This window comes from Pararge aegeria, chromosome 14 (assembly GCF_905163445.1).
Source record: "Pararge aegeria chromosome 14, ilParAegt1.1, whole genome shotgun sequence".
NCBI lineage: Eukaryota > Metazoa > Arthropoda > Insecta > Lepidoptera > Nymphalidae > Pararge > Pararge aegeria.
The window spans coordinates 6,199,880-6,217,226 of NC_053193.1; the positions used below are offsets into that span (position 1 = coordinate 6,199,880).

At 34.8% G+C, this 17,347-nt stretch overlaps 2 protein-coding genes across 3 annotated transcripts; both read left to right on the forward strand.

Annotated features, from left to right (window-relative positions):
* Positions 1 to 5,221: 5,221 nt before the first annotated feature.
* Positions 5,222 to 11,301, forward strand: LOC120629303 (luc7-like protein 3). Of its 2 annotated transcripts, none has more exons than XM_039898209.1 (10): positions 5,222 to 5,318; positions 5,462 to 5,621; positions 6,178 to 6,373; positions 6,458 to 6,555; positions 6,957 to 7,108; positions 7,427 to 7,564; positions 8,216 to 8,449; positions 8,922 to 9,184; positions 9,685 to 9,770; positions 10,847 to 11,301. In XM_039898209.1, the coding sequence occupies exons 2-9, from the start codon at positions 5,517 to 5,519 to the stop codon at positions 9,732 to 9,734; spliced, it is 1,236 nt and encodes a 411-aa protein (XP_039754143.1). In that variant the 5' UTR covers positions 5,222 to 5,318; positions 5,462 to 5,516; the 3' UTR covers positions 9,735 to 9,770; positions 10,847 to 11,301. The 2 variants fall into 2 exon arrangements, with proteins under 2 accessions (XP_039754143.1, XP_039754144.1); XM_039898210.1 differs by lacking the exon at positions 5,222 to 5,318 and adding an exon at positions 5,359 to 5,374.
* A 2,775-nt stretch (positions 11,302 to 14,076) lies between these two features.
* Positions 14,077 to 15,495, forward strand: LOC120629254 (charged multivesicular body protein 6-A). The gene is made up of 2 exons (XM_039898131.1): positions 14,077 to 14,622; positions 15,125 to 15,495. Exons 1-2 carry the CDS (start codon positions 14,320 to 14,322, stop codon positions 15,440 to 15,442), a joined length of 621 nt encoding a protein of 206 aa, XP_039754065.1. The 5' UTR covers positions 14,077 to 14,319; the 3' UTR covers positions 15,443 to 15,495.
* Positions 15,496 to 17,347: the final 1,852 nt, after the last annotated feature.

The following is a 17,347-nucleotide window of genomic DNA, read 5'->3' on the forward strand; positions in this document are numbered from 1 at the left end:
CTTTCAAGAAACAGATAGATGAAAATTCTTTAATACAAAAATCGAACTAGAAATGGGTCTCTATTTTCGTGAGATCATGATCAGCTGGTGCTCGATCGAGTTAAGAATCGTAATTTCCGGTTTTACGAGCACACGATCCGTTCTCGTATAATGGATTCATAGCCCTGCTGTTCTCTACCTCCGCCCTTAATGAGGCGAAGGGTTGCAAGTGAATTATTTCTTCGAAAGAAAAGATTTCGTTCGAGGTGATGTTGGATCGAGTTAAGTGTTCTAATTTATCGAGGATGATTATAATGCATGTCACCACCATCAGCGGCTTATTGTGATCTAATACACACATATTAGTAGTCGCGTCAGCAAAGTTTTAGCTTTAGTAGGTCAATACAGAATACCCATATTTCTGTGAATACAAAAGCTAACTCAGGACACATTAATAACAAAGCATTTATTTGTTACTACCTGACCCGCGCAACTTCGTCTGCACCTAGAAAAAAAACCTAGAAACTAATTGCAGCGCTACCTACCAGGTGGGCCTGTTTTATTTCCAAACTACGTTACTCGCGGCCGTACGTGTTATTCTATACCCGTCGCAACTTCTAAGCGATAGGTTCAATTTAAATATTATAAAACTGAATTTGCAGGTATACAAAGAAACTTAATATTTATATTACTTTTATTCTTTCGCATTTACAATATTAGTATTTACTCGGATGATACGCATGCATTCGATCGTTGTCCCATATGCCTCGCGACTTGCTGTTATCTGTGAAGATTTATGTCCTTGATCTCCGATAATATTTATCAGATCCACATTAAAATTATACAGAACATGCTTGATAGTATACACGCTTGTATACACTTTCACATAAAAAAAGAATTATAAAAATTGGTCGAAATTTAACGGAGCTATGAAGATTGATAAAAAATTTCATCCCATTTCCCGGAGGAAACTTATTGTTTATCGGGATAAAAAAATGTCCTATATTGTTGTTTATGTTGACCCGGGATATCAGCTACCACTATACCAATTTTTTTTTAAATCCGTTCAGTAGTTTTCACGTGATGCACGTGATGCGTAAAAAGCAGTAAGATATTTTTTAAGTGTAAAACATTACTGGTATTCTGCTTGCCACGATATAGAAGGGAACAAGAAGTATATGCCCTATACCTAGTGATTTTCAACGTTTTACTTGGCACCAAAATGCTGTAGAAAATGTTTACGCTTTTCAGTGGCTAGATTGGCAATTAAGTTATTAATTTTTGAAGAGTTCTCTCACCTAGTCGATAAGTGGCAAGTGATGAAGCGGTCTAAGATAGTATATTAAACCCATAGGTACCCCTAATCCATCGTCGTACCAGAACGCTAAATAGCTTAGTGACACATCTTTGTCGGTAAGGTGGTAACAACCCACGGCGGTTTCCTCCCACCAGACCAGACTTGCCGAAATTCGGAAATTATGAATGACCAAGTTTTCCCTACCATGAACCCATACCATCGCACCCTAGACCTCCCACATAAAATACACAAATATTGCAATATTTTATTATTAATTAATGCAGGGCAGGTCAGTGGCAAGTGATGAAGCGGTCTAAGATAGTATATTAAACCCATAGGTACCCCTAATCCATCGTCGTACCAGAACGCTAAATAGCTTAGCGACACATCTTTGTCGGTAAGGTGGTAACAACCCACGGCGGTTTCCTCCCACCAGACCAGACTTGCCGAAATTCGGAAATTATGAATGACCAAGTTTTCCCTACCATGAACCCATACCATCGCACCCTAGACCTCCCACATAAAATACACAAATATTGCAATATTTTATTATTAATTAAATATTGCAATATTTTTTTTAATTTATAAAATAGTTCATAATATCATTGTTACAAGCTATGGAATTGTATCCGATATAAACGTTATTTTTATTATTATTATAACAATATTTTAAAAGAGCCAATTTGTATTTTCTTTTTTAGTATTAATGTTATTCACTGATACCGAGATTTTGACTTAAACAAACCTTGTTTATATAGATTCCAGCTATTTCATACTTTAAAGGTTTCTGTGAGAAAAAGGTAATAAAACTAACTAGGAAATAATGAATAAAACTCATCCCAAATTTATTCTGAACATCATCTAATCATCTCAACCGCTAGACATTCAGGTGTGTACACATTTTTTGTACTTTTGGAATTCCCAATCTAGTCTTGTGCTTTGTTCTGCCCAGTGGCTCCCTGCTGCTTGCTGAATGTTGTTTATGTTGTTAGGATACCTCATACCTTGCAGAATCGCTTGGTATAGAATCACCACTTCCACCGATCCGCACCTTGAGTCCCATCATTTCCGAGAATATTATTCTTTAGTTATATCAAAATGCACTGCTATTACATCAGGAGTTCTAAGAATTGCTGACACCATTTTGACATTTGCAGGTGTTGTGAGATCAGTAACTAATATTTCAGAGCCATTTGGATTCCACCCAGAGAATGTTGCATCAAGAGTTGACTGTTCATATGTCAGAATTTTACATGGTGTGCCTAAAAATTTTGAAAAATTATAATCATACACAGTGTTATAGACATTAATAAAAATAATTTATTCACTACAATTGTGGGTCATAACCAGTTTTATAAAATTTATTACAAAGCAGTGTGCAAATATTTTCTTGATTAAATTATTTACTAAAAACCTATTTAAATAACAGTATCACACGTGATTTTGATTAAATCAATATACTTTATAGGCTAGTCAACAAGTTCATCTCATCATCGTCTTCATCTCAACAACCCAGTACCAGCCTCCTACAGGACACAGGTCTCTTCCCACAATGAGATAGGGTTAATGCTGTAGTCCACCACTCTGGCCCAGTGCAGATTGGCGGACTCCACACACCTTCGAGAACAACATTATAGAGATATCAGTCATGCAGGTTTCCTCACTATGTTCTCCATCACTGTTCAAGCAAGTGATATTTTTATTGCTTAAACATAACTTAGAAAAGTTAGTTATTTTACCTTTCAAATTGATTATTGCTTGGAGAAAAGACTCCCGCAATTCAAACCTTGCTTCTTGATCTGACGTTAATTCATTTTCAGAAGTCATTATCATTATGCTAGAACCAAATAAAAGTGTTAATGTATTGATTTGATTTAGGTTCCTCATCAACACCCTCCATTCTATTAAAGTCCCACTGTTGTGCACAGGCCTCCTCTCTCTTAAGAGAGCTGTTTAAGAGCATAGACCACCCCACAATTATAAGTTGACTTCTATTGAAAGTCTGTTTTAGTTATTAAAATATTTAAAAATAATAGTTTGTTTTATTTTAAGATTTTACAGCTTTAAAACATCTGGGATACATTAAGGCTCATTGCTGATTGTATTTCTTTTGGGAAACAGGAATTTTCTAACTCCGCTTGCAAGGTCAGGGTAGCTAAGTCGCTAAAAAGTACTATTAACTGAAGTTATATGAGTCTATGAGTGCCGGTGGTGAGTGCTATATGATAACCTGTGGACTATGGTATCCCTACTAAAGCAGACTGTGCTGTCGAAGCTTTTAAACGTGGGTGGTTCGATTCCCACAACTGGAAAACGTTTGTGTAATGAACATTAATGTTTTGCAGTGGCTGGGTGTTTATCTATATACCATAAGAATCTATATAATGTATATTATCCAAAAAAAATCTTCAGTCATCTTAGCACCAATAACACAAGCTACGCTTACTTTGGGTCTAGATAGCGATGAGTGTGTCGTAGTATCTATTTTATATAACATTTTAAGCTCCCTGTTTCACATGCTAAAAATACCTTTTTGAATCTTAGTACTCAAGCACCGCCCTGGTATCTTTTTCCGGGATAGAGACCTTTTATCTCACTTTTTCAAATACTCCCAGTTTTGTAATTTTATTTTTTGACAGAAGTGCTTCGGCTACATTTTTGCAGACCAACTCTGGCAGAAACATACTCTATGGGACCACAATTAGTTATGCTGTGTAGACCTAGCTTTATTGGAATTTTGTAGCATTATCATTTTGTCTTCTTTTCAGAGTACGGTTTTATTCCATAGGTTTTATGTATGGAGGGTAGAGGTAAGGAGAGTCATCTGTGTATATGAAAAAGTGTCGTCAAAATGTATTAAAATAGGTTGGCGCCACATTTGCATCAGGGTAACTCTTAAAAGAAGCGCCAAATATAAATATTGTTAGAGTAGGCTTGAAAAATAAACAAGGAAGTATGGAGATACAAGGAAGTAAGGTTATATTTACCACAATATTTTGTACAACGTAAGTTGTTGAAATTCTCAATAATTAACTACTTTAGTCGATAATGACATTAAATTTTTTAACTCTGCATATTTCAATTCATCTACGATTGCTACATTCATACCATACCCTGTGCATCCACCAGCGCCATTGTGGAGGATTTTTGAACTGTTATTTAGCGCAACAACTGGACACTTTTTCAACTTTTCTCCCATATAAGATAACTCTCCTTACCTCTACCCTCCATAGTTTTATGCGTAAACGTGCACAGAGCACAAATATCACTTGCTTTGTCTTTATATCTTAATACATAATACACTAATAATAAATTAGTCGAATAAAACAATGCCTTAATGAGAATTGTCTAGTCTAAGGCGGTTCCTAGCTACGTTTTACCAATTGATTTCCACTTATTTTCTGTAATGACAAGATTATTAACATCTTTTTGGACTATTACCAAATTAAACTAGAAATTTGGACCCGAAACCGTCCTAGCCCAATTTGTAAAAAAAATTAGCGCCCAGGTGCCTCGTTCGATAATGAAGCATACAGATTTATAAGTAAGAAAAATAAAATCAAGTGTGTTACGAGTTCCCTAAGATTTACGATCCGCCGAAGCCCGAATCGGTACCGTAACTTTAGACGACCGACGTTAATTTTTAGTGATTTTTTTTTCTCTAGATATTATCCTAAGTCAAAGTCAAAGTTAAAGTCAAAAATATCTTTATTCAAATAGGCTCATAGATGGCACTTTTGATATACATGAGAAATGTGTACGCGGTATTGAGATGATGGCGATAACCATTTTCGTAAACTTAAATCTAAAGCTTCGAGGGTTCCAAACGCGTCCTGGTCAACGAAGAAGCTCGCAACAAACATAGCGGGGTGATTTTTTTGGTTAGAGCACAAATTCATACTCAAGCTTTTGTTATCGATTACTTAGCCCTATAATCCAATTTAGGCGTTCCCTATTTTTTGTGTAAAGGAACATTAGGCTTCCTAAGTTTCAACGACAATAGTGTTGATTCAGTACCTGGATGTTCGAGACTTTAGTAACTGTAAGTAATAAGTTGTCTATGGCAACAAAATCAAAAATGGCTGATCTCATTTTGTGGTCTTGATATTTGCTAATTTGTTTCAAATGTTTAATTATTTAAAATTATTTGAACATACATTCAAAAACTTCTTTTTAACTTCACAGGTTGTCTAAGAAAGTAATTGTGTAGTTATTTTTTTGTGTTACTGTGTATTTAACAATGGCTGTGTTAGCGGCGGCACAGTTGTTAGACGAGCTGATGGGCAGACATCGTAATACTAATCCAAACGAAAAGATAAGAAAACCCAACTGGGAAGATCCAGAAGTAAGTTACTATTAATTTCAAACTTTAAAGCTAAACTTTAAAGCACTTATTATAACCTAAAAGTGACAATAAAAATTGGATGCATCTTTCATACCATACACACACGCTAACATAATCATTTTTAAACCGTACGTAGGTACAGTCGTACCTTACCAATCAATCTTACCAATGTGGTTGTTCATCTGTGTCTCATATTTATTTGAGGCACAACCAAACACAATAATCAGCCAAAACCTCGAAAACTTGTTTAGTTACGGCCGAAACCGACTATGCAGTATGTATACAGTTTATAAAGTAAGAATTTACTTGAGTTTTCAGACTCATTAAATTAATGTAAAAAAACTAACAATCTCATCGCCTGTTCGAGTTTAGCATCAAGAACTCCCCAATGCCAAACACTTGTTTTCGCCAACATTGGGTATGACCAAAACTGACATGACTATTTAAAATTATCATTATATTTTGTCTGATAAATTCGTTCATCATGAAGATTACAATATAATTTATATTAATAGTGTTACTATTTTTAGTTTTTGAAATTTATATTGTTTTGCAGTACTGTAAATACTACATGGTCAAATTCTGTCCTCATGACTTGTTTGTAAATACAAGGGCGGACCTTGGAGCCTGTCCCAAAGTACATGATGATGAAGTCAAGGATCTGTTTGAAAGAGCAGAGTCTTCGTATAAGAAAGCTCAATATGTTGAAGAATTTCTGCGGTTCTGCCGTCACATGATTAATGATGTTGAAAGTAAGATGTTCTATAATAACTTCAAAGCATTTTAGAGTGTTGTTACTATTATATGACAAATTGTTAAATTATTTTCTATTTTAGGAAAGATTCAAAAAGGGAAGCAAAGACTGGAACTCATGAATTCCAAACCAGAGGGTCCACCAATGACTCAAGCTCAAACAGAGAAAAATCAGGAGCAGGTAACTACTGTTTCTTTTTTATATCCAAATAGAGAATCAGAGTTACACATTCAGATTTGGTCTATTATTAAATAGAAAAAGCTTAAGAATTGGATAATCACAGTTCTCAACTGTTCTATTTAAAATCTGTACAACTCAAATGTTGCATAGAATGTTCAATCAATATTGTGTATTTAGTATTGATTCTGTGCTACATTTTTATGCTTAAGGTTAAAAAGTTACAACTAATATATAACACAACTTATAAAACAACTCATAATCAGATGTTCATGAGTTGTCTTATTTGAGTTTATTTATTAACAGACAATTTACCAACACATTCAGCATAAATATATGTTTCTTGCAATATTATGGAATTGTGGAATTGCTGTACAATTTCTATCTGCATACATAACTTACAGGTACAACTGCTATCAGAAAAGATCACAGCCTTAGTACAAGAAGCAGAGGAAGCTGGTACTTGTGGTAATGTAGAACAGGCCCAAGGGCTCATGAAACTCTGTGATCGACTGAAAGAGGAAAAGGATCAGCTCTTAAAACAACAAGAAAACAGGTTACTACTTTATTTACTGTATAAAAAAATAGGGTCTTTTAAATAAGTGAAGTCTTCATTTTCTTTGATTTTTGATCACATTCGCTCATCAACACACCAATAACATAGTTATATTGTTGATGTTGAATTCCTTAAGTTGTTGCAAATCAAATTTCAATAAACCCCGCCAATGTGAGCCGTTTTCTATGGATATCTTCCATCCTGCCAGAACAATGGAAAACTGCTTCTTATGGCGCTTTTATAACTCAAAAGCTCTGGCTACTTGAAAAAAAAAACAAGCACAACACCATTTATATTCTTTTATTTATTTATTTTCAGCCACTGGTCAATGACAGCAGAACTAGCAGCTGCCCAAGAGAAGCAAATGGAAGTGTGTCCTGTCTGTGGGGCCTTTTTGATTGTTGGTGATGCACAACAAAGAATAGATGATCATTTGTCTGGGAAACAACATGTTGGGTCAGTGAGATGTTATGATCATTTTTAATGAGAATATAAGAGAATCCATCCTGTCAAGTAGGTGGTGAGCTAATATCCTAGTTTTGTCTTCATATGACTGTTGCAATGAATATTTCAAAGCCAAGTCATCTTTAAACGCAATTCATTATTTTTTTATTCAAGGTGTTATACAATGTGTTAATGAAAACTGAATAACTGCACAGGCTTTAGAGGCATTAGTATTTACAGTCTCTAAGACTTATGTTTGAAACCCAAAAGCTACTAAAGGTTTAAGTTAACCACTACCATAGTTTGTACTGAATAAAAACATACAGCCCCTAACATCACATGCAAAATTAAAATCAAGTGTCTCCTGTCATTTATTTAATCTATTGTTAAGGTACTCGTTGCGTAGGTACGTAGGTAGTATGCATAAGGTAAAATAAAACATTCAAACAATTAATTTTAACTGATCTCCACTTAGACGCAGATTAGAGTGCGAAATGTCGAAAGTGTACACATCACTGGCATTGGTATAATTTTCAGTTGCTAATTAGATTATTTGTCTTGCCAAGGTTCAATTGAACTTTAGAAGCTGTCTTGTTACTTCTAAAACTACATACATATACATTTGTTTTAATACATATTTATTCATATGTTATCTGAATACAGGTATTTTAAACTACGTCAAGCATATGAAGAAATGAACGAAGCCCGAGAGAAGGAGCAACAAGAGAAGGAGCGAAAACGACGGGAAGAGAGAGAAAAAGAGCGCAGCGCCCGCGGCGGTGGTCTCGGTTCGGACAGGCGAGATAGAGAGAGAATGGAGAGAGACCGCGAGCGGGACCGTGACAAGGATAGGAGTGATAGAGGAGACAATACAGATAAAGAGAAGGAGCGTCAACGGTAAGCTTTTTGGTCTTAACATTATTAATACTGGTTAGGTCTGGGAGGCATGGCAGATAAAGAATTGAGATTGTGTGGACATTGGACATTGTTAAGAGTGAAAGCTGCTGCTTTTGCAAGGAACTATTATTAAAAAGGCCCAATACCTATGATCCATGAAACATTATAGAGATATTAATTGAGGAAATGAGGAAAAAAGAGTGAAACTTGTCATTAATTTCGTACTTCATGATATTACTTTATATTATTGTATAGACCAAGCAACCCGTACAATATTTTTATTCAAAGGGGTATAGTTGTAGATATTTGGTTTTTCAGTCTGATTTCATTTAAAGTCAAACTTTTTACTATGATAAAATTCGAAGTACGACTTTTTACGATAATGAAAGGATGTCTCGCTTTGGTTCCTCAACTCCTCAAGTAAATTGTGATGTTGATATGTTGTTTAAATCTGTAACATAAATTCCGAAAGGTCGAGTCGTGAGGTGCGGGGCGGCCGTAACGAAGAGCGCGAGGGGCGTGAAAAGGAAAGGGAAAGAAGCGATCGGGACCGTGAACGTGACACTAAGGAACGCGATACCAAAGAACGCGACATCAAGGATCGAGATACCAAGGAACGCGACCCCAAGGAACGTGATACCAAGGAGCGTGACACCAAGGAGCGTGACAGAGATCGCGACCGTGACACCAAGGATCGGGACCGGGATCGCGATCGCAAGCACCGCAGGGAGAGAAGTGAGTAGATGCAAGTCTATAACTACTATCATGACAGCTATGAAGGCTTTATTAGTAAATATGATAACGACGGAGTAGTTTAGTAGGCGCCCGAGCATTAACCTACCTAAAGATTTTAAACTAAGATTTTGGTGGTTTATAAACATTTCTTACATATAGTTCAACGGATACATACCACGATAATATTTTTGGATGAGTCCCGTCGTGACTACAATCCATACAACTGGGTCGAATTATCGACAGATCCTAAAATATTATCGTTAGATAGGCAAAATATACACAAAAAATATAGATCCACATTATAAAACCAGCTAACAAATGCAATGGCTGAGCTTAGTGATCTCCACAAATTTTTCACAAGCCATAATCCTCGTGGCGTATTTCTGTTCTTTTTATGTCACCCTAAAGCGCCGCGGAGCCAACGTTGGGAAGCCCTGACATAGACCAATAAAGTTTCCACAGCTTAGTCTATTGATAACAAGATCCTGTTCTTTTATAAGGATCGTCGCATGAGCGTGGGTCTCGGCGGCGCTCCCGTGAACGTCACTAGTGATTGACTGAGGTATCACAAAAGCCCCTCGAAACGGTAAGCATACAAAAACATTGCATACAATACTACAAAAAATTACACAAAAAAACTCACCTTACATGATCAAACCACACCGTGCCACACTAACCAGTGTTATAGCATCACCTTAACCACTTCATACACAATCACATCTCCAAAAATGTTGATACAATGATGAAGTAATAAATTTTGAACACTGTTATTTTACAGCTTTAGTAACATACCAAAATAAAACTTCGGTTTATGGCAAACATATGGGGAGTAATGCCCCATTGCACTCTCGATTCGGTAGTTGTCGTCACACCGACGGACTTGGCAGGTATTTGATACGTAATTATGAATAGCTGCTGGAGGCCGACAACGAAAGGCTTTTTGGTAAATCGCTTTAATTTCACATGAGATGTAAAAGAACTAAGCGATTTACCAATAAGATAATAGATGAGCTGTCCGCATAAACAACGTCTTGTTTGAGGTATTTTTTATGTATGTTTCGTCGTTGACAATCTCCAGTTACCAGTTGGGACGGTGTACGGTGCAGATTGAATGTCAGGTATTTGTTAGGTTTCGAAACTATTGCTAGGCTCTGAAGAAGAATAACGATCATTTTCGGTTCTTGATTTCGGTTATTTAAATGAAACATATCGTCTAATCGCCTTATTTTTTTTAAATCGAGTATAAATAGGAACTTCAGAAGAGATATGTCACCTTCGTTGTTTTAAACATCTACATCCCATACATTCACGAGTATTGGAGGTGTGCGTTTTTCATACGCTTCTTCTTTCACATAAAGGAGTGCTGTTTATACATCTACTGTGCATTTGCAGGTACCTTGATTATGGCATAAAGTTTGTGTTATTAATTATTTACTTAATTTTCCATATCTACACAAGGCAGAGCAAAAGTATTTTATAATACATGCTTGATGCCATTTAAAACTTTGTGTAAAATACCCTCTATCCCAGATAGAAAAATATATAAATAAAAATGATTGATGATGTGCAAATACAACATTATGTTTTCTATGAATATTATTTTGTATATAAAACAAACCGGTGGTAACATTCTCGTTTTTAGCAAATCGATGGACTTTTCAGTTGCAAAACCATATACGAAGATCCACATCGATGGAGGCGACTCAACCATAGACAATGAGGTACTTTTGCAATTAAGAGAACAGCAGCCAACGAAGAGGTGGAAGCATCGACTATTATTGCCGTCTCTTTGGACATCGGTACCGAGGTGACCTAGCATATTTTACGCGTTTAATGATTTTTTTAATAATTCCACGTGACGTTAAGGCAAATGCATGTATGCGTTACAAATAATTATACTTGTTAAAATCGTTTAGAATGTAAGTTCATGTAAAATGTAGCTCAGCAAAAATTTATCCATAAGGAGTTATTTTCTGTAAACCAGATTCGTCAAAGGAGTGACCTTCAGGTATTTATCGATCTTTTATTTCGCTAAATAAGATTGTATTAATTATTTGTGTATGAGTTAATAGTGAGAATACTAGGGATTTTACTATAATAAAAAATTAAATATTTTATTAATGGTTTTATTTTATACAGAAATGCTGCAACTGTTTTGTAAAAATTCTGCTTTCTCACTCTATAAAGTATATAGAGAACTCCACCGTTTTATTTTTATAAGAAAAGTCCCATCGAGTTTTCAATTATAGAAAGCAATATGTTGGAGTGATAGCCCACTTGAAAATTGGAGATGGAGACCGATCTCTTAACGTTTCGTAGATATGTGCGTTTTTAATTTGACCGATTATAATGTTTAGCTTTAGCTGTAAAGGAAAAAAATCGTGAGTTATCGTGCATGCCAGAGAGTTCTCAATATCGTTCATAAAGGCGTGTGTGAAGTAAACCAATCAGCAATATCATGGATAATGCTATATCCATGTAAAGAACCATCGTGCATCGCTAAATTTATGCGTTCATTGCTACTGCTGATGTCTAAAAATACTACTAGGAAACAATTTCAAATTTCAATTAAAACGCAGAATGAAGAACATACTGAAACCGTGTATCGGTACAACTAATACTGAAGCATCAAAAACCACTCCATAAATGGGAAAAGTTCGAGCTAGCATTTTAGGTGAGACGTACACGGGGCGTTTTGCGCTGCCTGCATAGATTGAGGGTATGGAGGGTAGAGGTAAGGAGAGTCATCTTATATGGGAGAAAAGTTGAAAAAGTGTCCAGTGTATGCGCTAAATAACAGTTCAAAAATCCTCCACAATGGCGCTGGTGGATGCACAGGGTATGGTATGAATGTAGCAATCGTAGATGAATTGAAGTATGCAGAGTTAAAAAATTTAATGTCAATATCGACTAAAGTAGTTAATTATTGAGAATTTCAACAACTTACGTTGTACAAAATATTGTGGTAAATATAACCTTACTTCCTTGTTTATTTTTCAAGCCTACTCTAACAATATTTGGTTTGGCGCTTCTTTTAAGAGTTACCTTGATGCAAATGTGGCGCAATCCTAATTTAATACATTTTGACGACACTTTTTCATATACACAGATGATCCTCCTTACCTCTACCCTCCATAATTGAGGATTATGTTTGTTCCTTATTCTGTGTTTAAAAAACAGCTTCCATAGCCTTTAATATCCTCGCATTTATAAAAATACCTAGTGTTTATATCCTCAATGGATTCAGTACAGAATGCGATCTATTTTAGCAGAAAGAAGTTCCTACTATTTTCGTCTACGATTACAATAATTTAACGTCGTGAAAATAACTCCAATGAAATTATATATTTGAAACATAGAAGCTTGGCAAAACAATCTAGTAACAGAAAACTTTTTTTACTTCTTGCAACAAGAGCCATATTAATGAGATCAGCAGAAAGACATTTGCCGCTCTAGGCTCTTTGCGTCGTCTTCGGTATTTACTTCCTATAGTTCCTAACCTACCAAAATTATGCTCGCACAGACCCTACTCCTTCCCATTCTTGACTACGCTGACACAAGCTATGTTAACTTAACTGAAGATCAGTTAAATAAACTTGAGAGACTCTAGAATTCTAGCATTCGTTTCATATTTGGGTTGCGCAAATAGTATCATATTTCTCAATTTCGGTCTCGTCTCAAGACTTCGCCGGACTTTGCACATTTTTTCTATTCTGTACTGTGTTTTATTTCATCCTTCTACTCCTCTTTACCTGCAAGAGAGGTTTCAATTTGTAAGACTCCCAGACGAACTTCGGTCTCGAGGAAGTTAATCTTGAAGGTTCCTGGTCACAAATACTCCTTCAACGGATCATTTACGGTTCAGGCTATTAAAATATGGAACGCCCTGCCGTTAGATATACGTGAGGCACAATCGAACCTTCTAGAAACTAGTGAAGGATCATTATTTGTCTCTATCAGCCGAACATCGCTGAAGCGGATCATTTTAAGTGTGTAATTTTAATTATTTATGTTATATATTTACATATTTATATATATTGTATATGATTGTTAGTAGTTTACATTAATTATGGGTTGTTTCATGTATGTTTATAATTTATTTGTATTTATATATAAATATAACTATATATATATTATTTATATATTTGTATAATTTTAAATCTTATTTATTCCACCACCTACCTCTTTTCTATGTTTTTTCCCTTTACGCCATTGGTTGCCTGGAAGAAATTGCTATGTAGCGATAAGGCCACCAAATGGTACTCTCACCAAATAAGTAGTTACAGAGATATAAATACATATCAAATGTATTTATATCTCTGTAACTACTTTTTTTTCCTTTGGTGTACAATAAAAGTGTATTCATTCATTCATTCACGAGGTGTTTATCATAATAGATCATTTATCTGATTGTTTAAGCGGAAGTGTCAGTGTCACTACAGCCGTAGAGAGCACAGACCAGTAAATAAAATATAGAGTAGAGAGCTAGTATTTCAAGAACTAAAAGGCGGGACATGATATTTTACTTATATACTAGACAGTAGTAGTCAGTATCGAACAGGGTTTGATTTTGCAGTATAACACTATATGTGGTATAATTTCCTGATGGGTAGCACGTAAAATCACAACGCTACGATATAACTCAAAACTAATATTATTTTACCTCGAAGAGTCATTTTCGGTATGTGATTATGACTTATGACGTGGCCTTCAGGGACAAGGGGAAATCCGTTCAATAGGCTAATGAGAGATATCGCTTCTATTAGGTACACAATAGTATCAATTAATTCCAACGGCCTTTTCTATTTTAATCGCAAGACGCAATATTTAGTTACCACCCTAAGTAATCTGTTCAAGACAGCATGAATAATTGTCTGAAAGAGTGGTTATTACTCTTTGTCTTAAACACAGGTCTGAAAACTATGTACTTCGTCTGTGCTTAGTAATTTTCTTATTTACTTTTTTAGTTACACTTATTGAAATCATAATAAAATATAAATGACTGTACTTTTACGAATATCATAAATAGTGTCATACTCATTCTTTATGTAATGTTTCGCGTACATGCGTACTTAATACTGTGATAGTGATTTGATATACAAACTTACGGTTCTCGTCAGATTAGGGTAAGCAAAATGGGTGGATTATTTAGCAAGACCAAAAAGCCTGTAAGTAGAGTAACAGAGCAGGATAAAGCCGTTTTACAGCTAAAACAACAAAGAGATAAGTTAAAACAGTATCAAAAGAAAATAGAGCTTAATCTCGAAAGAGACAGACAGCTGGCGAAGAAACTTTTATCGGAAGACAAACGCGATAAGGCGAAATTACTTTTGAAAAAGAAAAAATATCAAGAAAACCTTTTGCAGAATACTGATATACAATTAGAAAAGTTAGAACAACTTACACATGATTTGGAGTTCACGCAAATTGAAGTACAGGTAATTTTTTTAAATATTGTTGTATAGACTGAATAACCGTTGGTATTCCGCTTGTAGCAAACAATACACTGGTTCTATTCTTGAGTCTGACTTGCTTTGTCTTGCCTTAGTCTGGTTTTAGTAGGCAGGTCTACCAACACTTAAGTATGGTGTAGATAGGTACACCACTTTCGCACTTTGGGAGTGCAATGCTTACAGTGGAGTAGGGCACATGTTAAGCTCTGTTGCAGCTCCCACATCAAAGGATCTTTAGCTTTCAGCAATTAGGAACCCACCATGCTGATATATTGACATTCTTAATGTTATACACCCTTTATGAAATTGCAGAATTATTCTCATTGTAAATGTATACTCTTTACTCATGTGATTTTATATTTTTTAAGGTTTAATGACAATTTTGTGGCAATAATAATTATTATCATATAATTATAATGTAACTTTTGAAATTCCTTTCTATTCTGTTAGGTTTGTATGGGCACCTTTTTAATACATCTATTTTCAGGTGCTCGATGGATTGAAGATTGGAAATGTTGCTTTAAAGAAAGTTCATGATATCCTCAACATTGATGAAATAGAAAAGATATTAGATGAAACTAAGGAGGGTATTGAAAAACAGAGAGAAATAGATGAGCTCATTTCAGGACAGTTAAGTGAAGAAGATGATGAAGCAATTGAAGCCGAGCTTGAAACAATGCTTGATGTTGAGGATCAACTACCTGAGGTTCCTACTGATAAATTGCCTGATGTTGTTGAGGAAAAGACCCCAGAGAGGCCTTTAAGAGTAAAATCTAGTTCAAAGAAAATTGCTGTTGAGGCTTAAATATTTTTTTGTATTGTTTCAAATTGTAATTAATATATTATATTTTATTAATGCTTGTTTTGTTCTTATTTCTATATAAATCATAAATTCAAATGACAATCAATGATATTGGCAGTCGTAACAACATATGAAATCAATGGATATTTTAATAATTTTAGCAATATTGACACTATCCCTGCACAACACTTCTTTATCTTGTGTCAATGTATTGACATTAGTATTGGGTACTTTCAGCAGGTATGAATTTAAAAAAAATTGTGTGTATATGTGCAGTATGGAGGGTAGAGGTAAGGAGAGTCATCTGTGTATATGAAAAAGTGTCGTCAAAATGTATTAAATTAGGGTGGCGCCACATTTGCATCAGGGTAACTCTCAAAAGAAGCGCCAAATATAAATACCGTACTATTTACTGTTTACGAAATAAAATCACTCTAAACGCACGTTTGGTTATAATAAATCTGTAAGGTTATATTTACCACAATATTTTGTACAACGTAAGTTGTTGAAATTCTCAATAATTAACTACTTTAGTCGATAATGACATTAAATTTTTTAACTCGGCATACTTCAATTCATCTACGATTGCTACATTCATACCATACCCTGTGCATCCACCAGCGCCATTGTGGAGGATTTTTGAACTGTTATTTAGCGCATACAACTGGACACTTTTTCAACTTTTCTCCCATATAAGATGACTCTCCTTACCTCTACCCTCCATAATCTGCAGGTCAGATTCGATGTTAACTAACTAAAACTTTTTTTAATCCTCGACAGGTTGTCCACTCCAAAATGATATTATTTAGACAATTTTTTTATGATTTTCAATCCAAAGATATTTTTAGGAACCAAAAATAAGAGCACAGATGAAATCTCGGACAACAGCTAGTCCATTTTTTAACGTTAAGCAGATAAATGTAAACATTAAAACCAAATTTAAGAACTCATTAATTGATCAACAAGAGATTGCAGTATAGTCAGGATATCGTGCTTAGCAGAAACCACCCCAATGACATATGACATTTTTCTTTTCTAAATGTTATCCAAGAAAATATATGGTATAAGAAAAGCTATTCTAATGTTGCTGTGCTACACTAGTTAATTTTAAAATTCCATAACAGTTTAGCCCATGTCTTCAATCCCACTTGGTAGCAAGTGATGATGCAGTCTGTATTGCAGTGATTGCAAGTTGGTAGCAGACTAAGATGATACCACAAAATTGTTGTATTCTTTGGTCAAAAGTTGAACTTATTCAATAAGCTTATAAAAACAGTGATTTAGCGCCCATATACAACAGTAGCTGGAAACTACAGCAACTTCTGTCTATCATCTTAAATATTAAAGTTCTGTTGCCTCAGAAAGTAGATCTAAACCAATAGTAATTGCATTTTTCTGCATTTACATTGTACATGATAGTCATGCAGTCCTGTAAAGGTGCGGTTATATTAAATAGTTAACAGTTTTGACTTCCACTATGGCTGCAGAAAGGAGATAAGGAAACGGAATAAATAAAAAGGAGAATTTCCATTTATTTTTTAATCTCATTCATACCAAATTACCGAACATAATTTAAGTTTTAGTATAATTCTATTGTCTATGAAAATTTAAGTTCTACTAACAAAATAGTGGCACCATTACATATTTAATACCATTTAAACGGTGCCGTCACAGAAGACTTTTATAAAATGAAATAAAACTTGAACACCTGACGATTCAAAATCGTTTTATTCCAAGTATAATATATACATATCTCATGATTCAGCAAAATTACATAAATGATATAGTTAACCTTAGTAATATTACATACAACTATAGTCAATGTTAATTATGTACAAGTATATAAGCTATAGACTTTCACAAGCTGTTACATATATCATTGAAGTGATTATAACACCACTTCATACA

What these genes read in the sequence shown, in the direction of transcription:
- LOC120629303 (XM_039898209.1), top strand. Translation starts at nt 5,517, where the DNA reads ATGGCTGTGTTAGCGGCGGCACAGTTGTTAGACGAGCTGATGGGCAGA. An exon ending in TCTGGGAAACAACATGTTGG is followed by an intron (nt 7,565 to 8,215) that starts GTCAGTGAGATG and finishes ATCTGAATACAG; the next exon opens with GTATTTTAAACTACGTCAAG. An exon ending in CAAGCACCGCAGGGAGAGAA is followed by an intron (nt 9,185 to 9,684) that starts GTGAGTAGATGC and finishes TTCTTTTATAAG; the next exon opens with GATCGTCGCATGAGCGTGGG.
- LOC120629254 (XM_039898131.1), top strand. Translation starts at nt 14,320, where the DNA reads ATGGGTGGATTATTTAGCAAGACCAAAAAGCCTGTAAGTAGAGTAACA. An exon ending in TCACGCAAATTGAAGTACAG is followed by an intron (nt 14,623 to 15,124) that starts GTAATTTTTTTA and finishes ATCTATTTTCAG; the next exon opens with GTGCTCGATGGATTGAAGAT.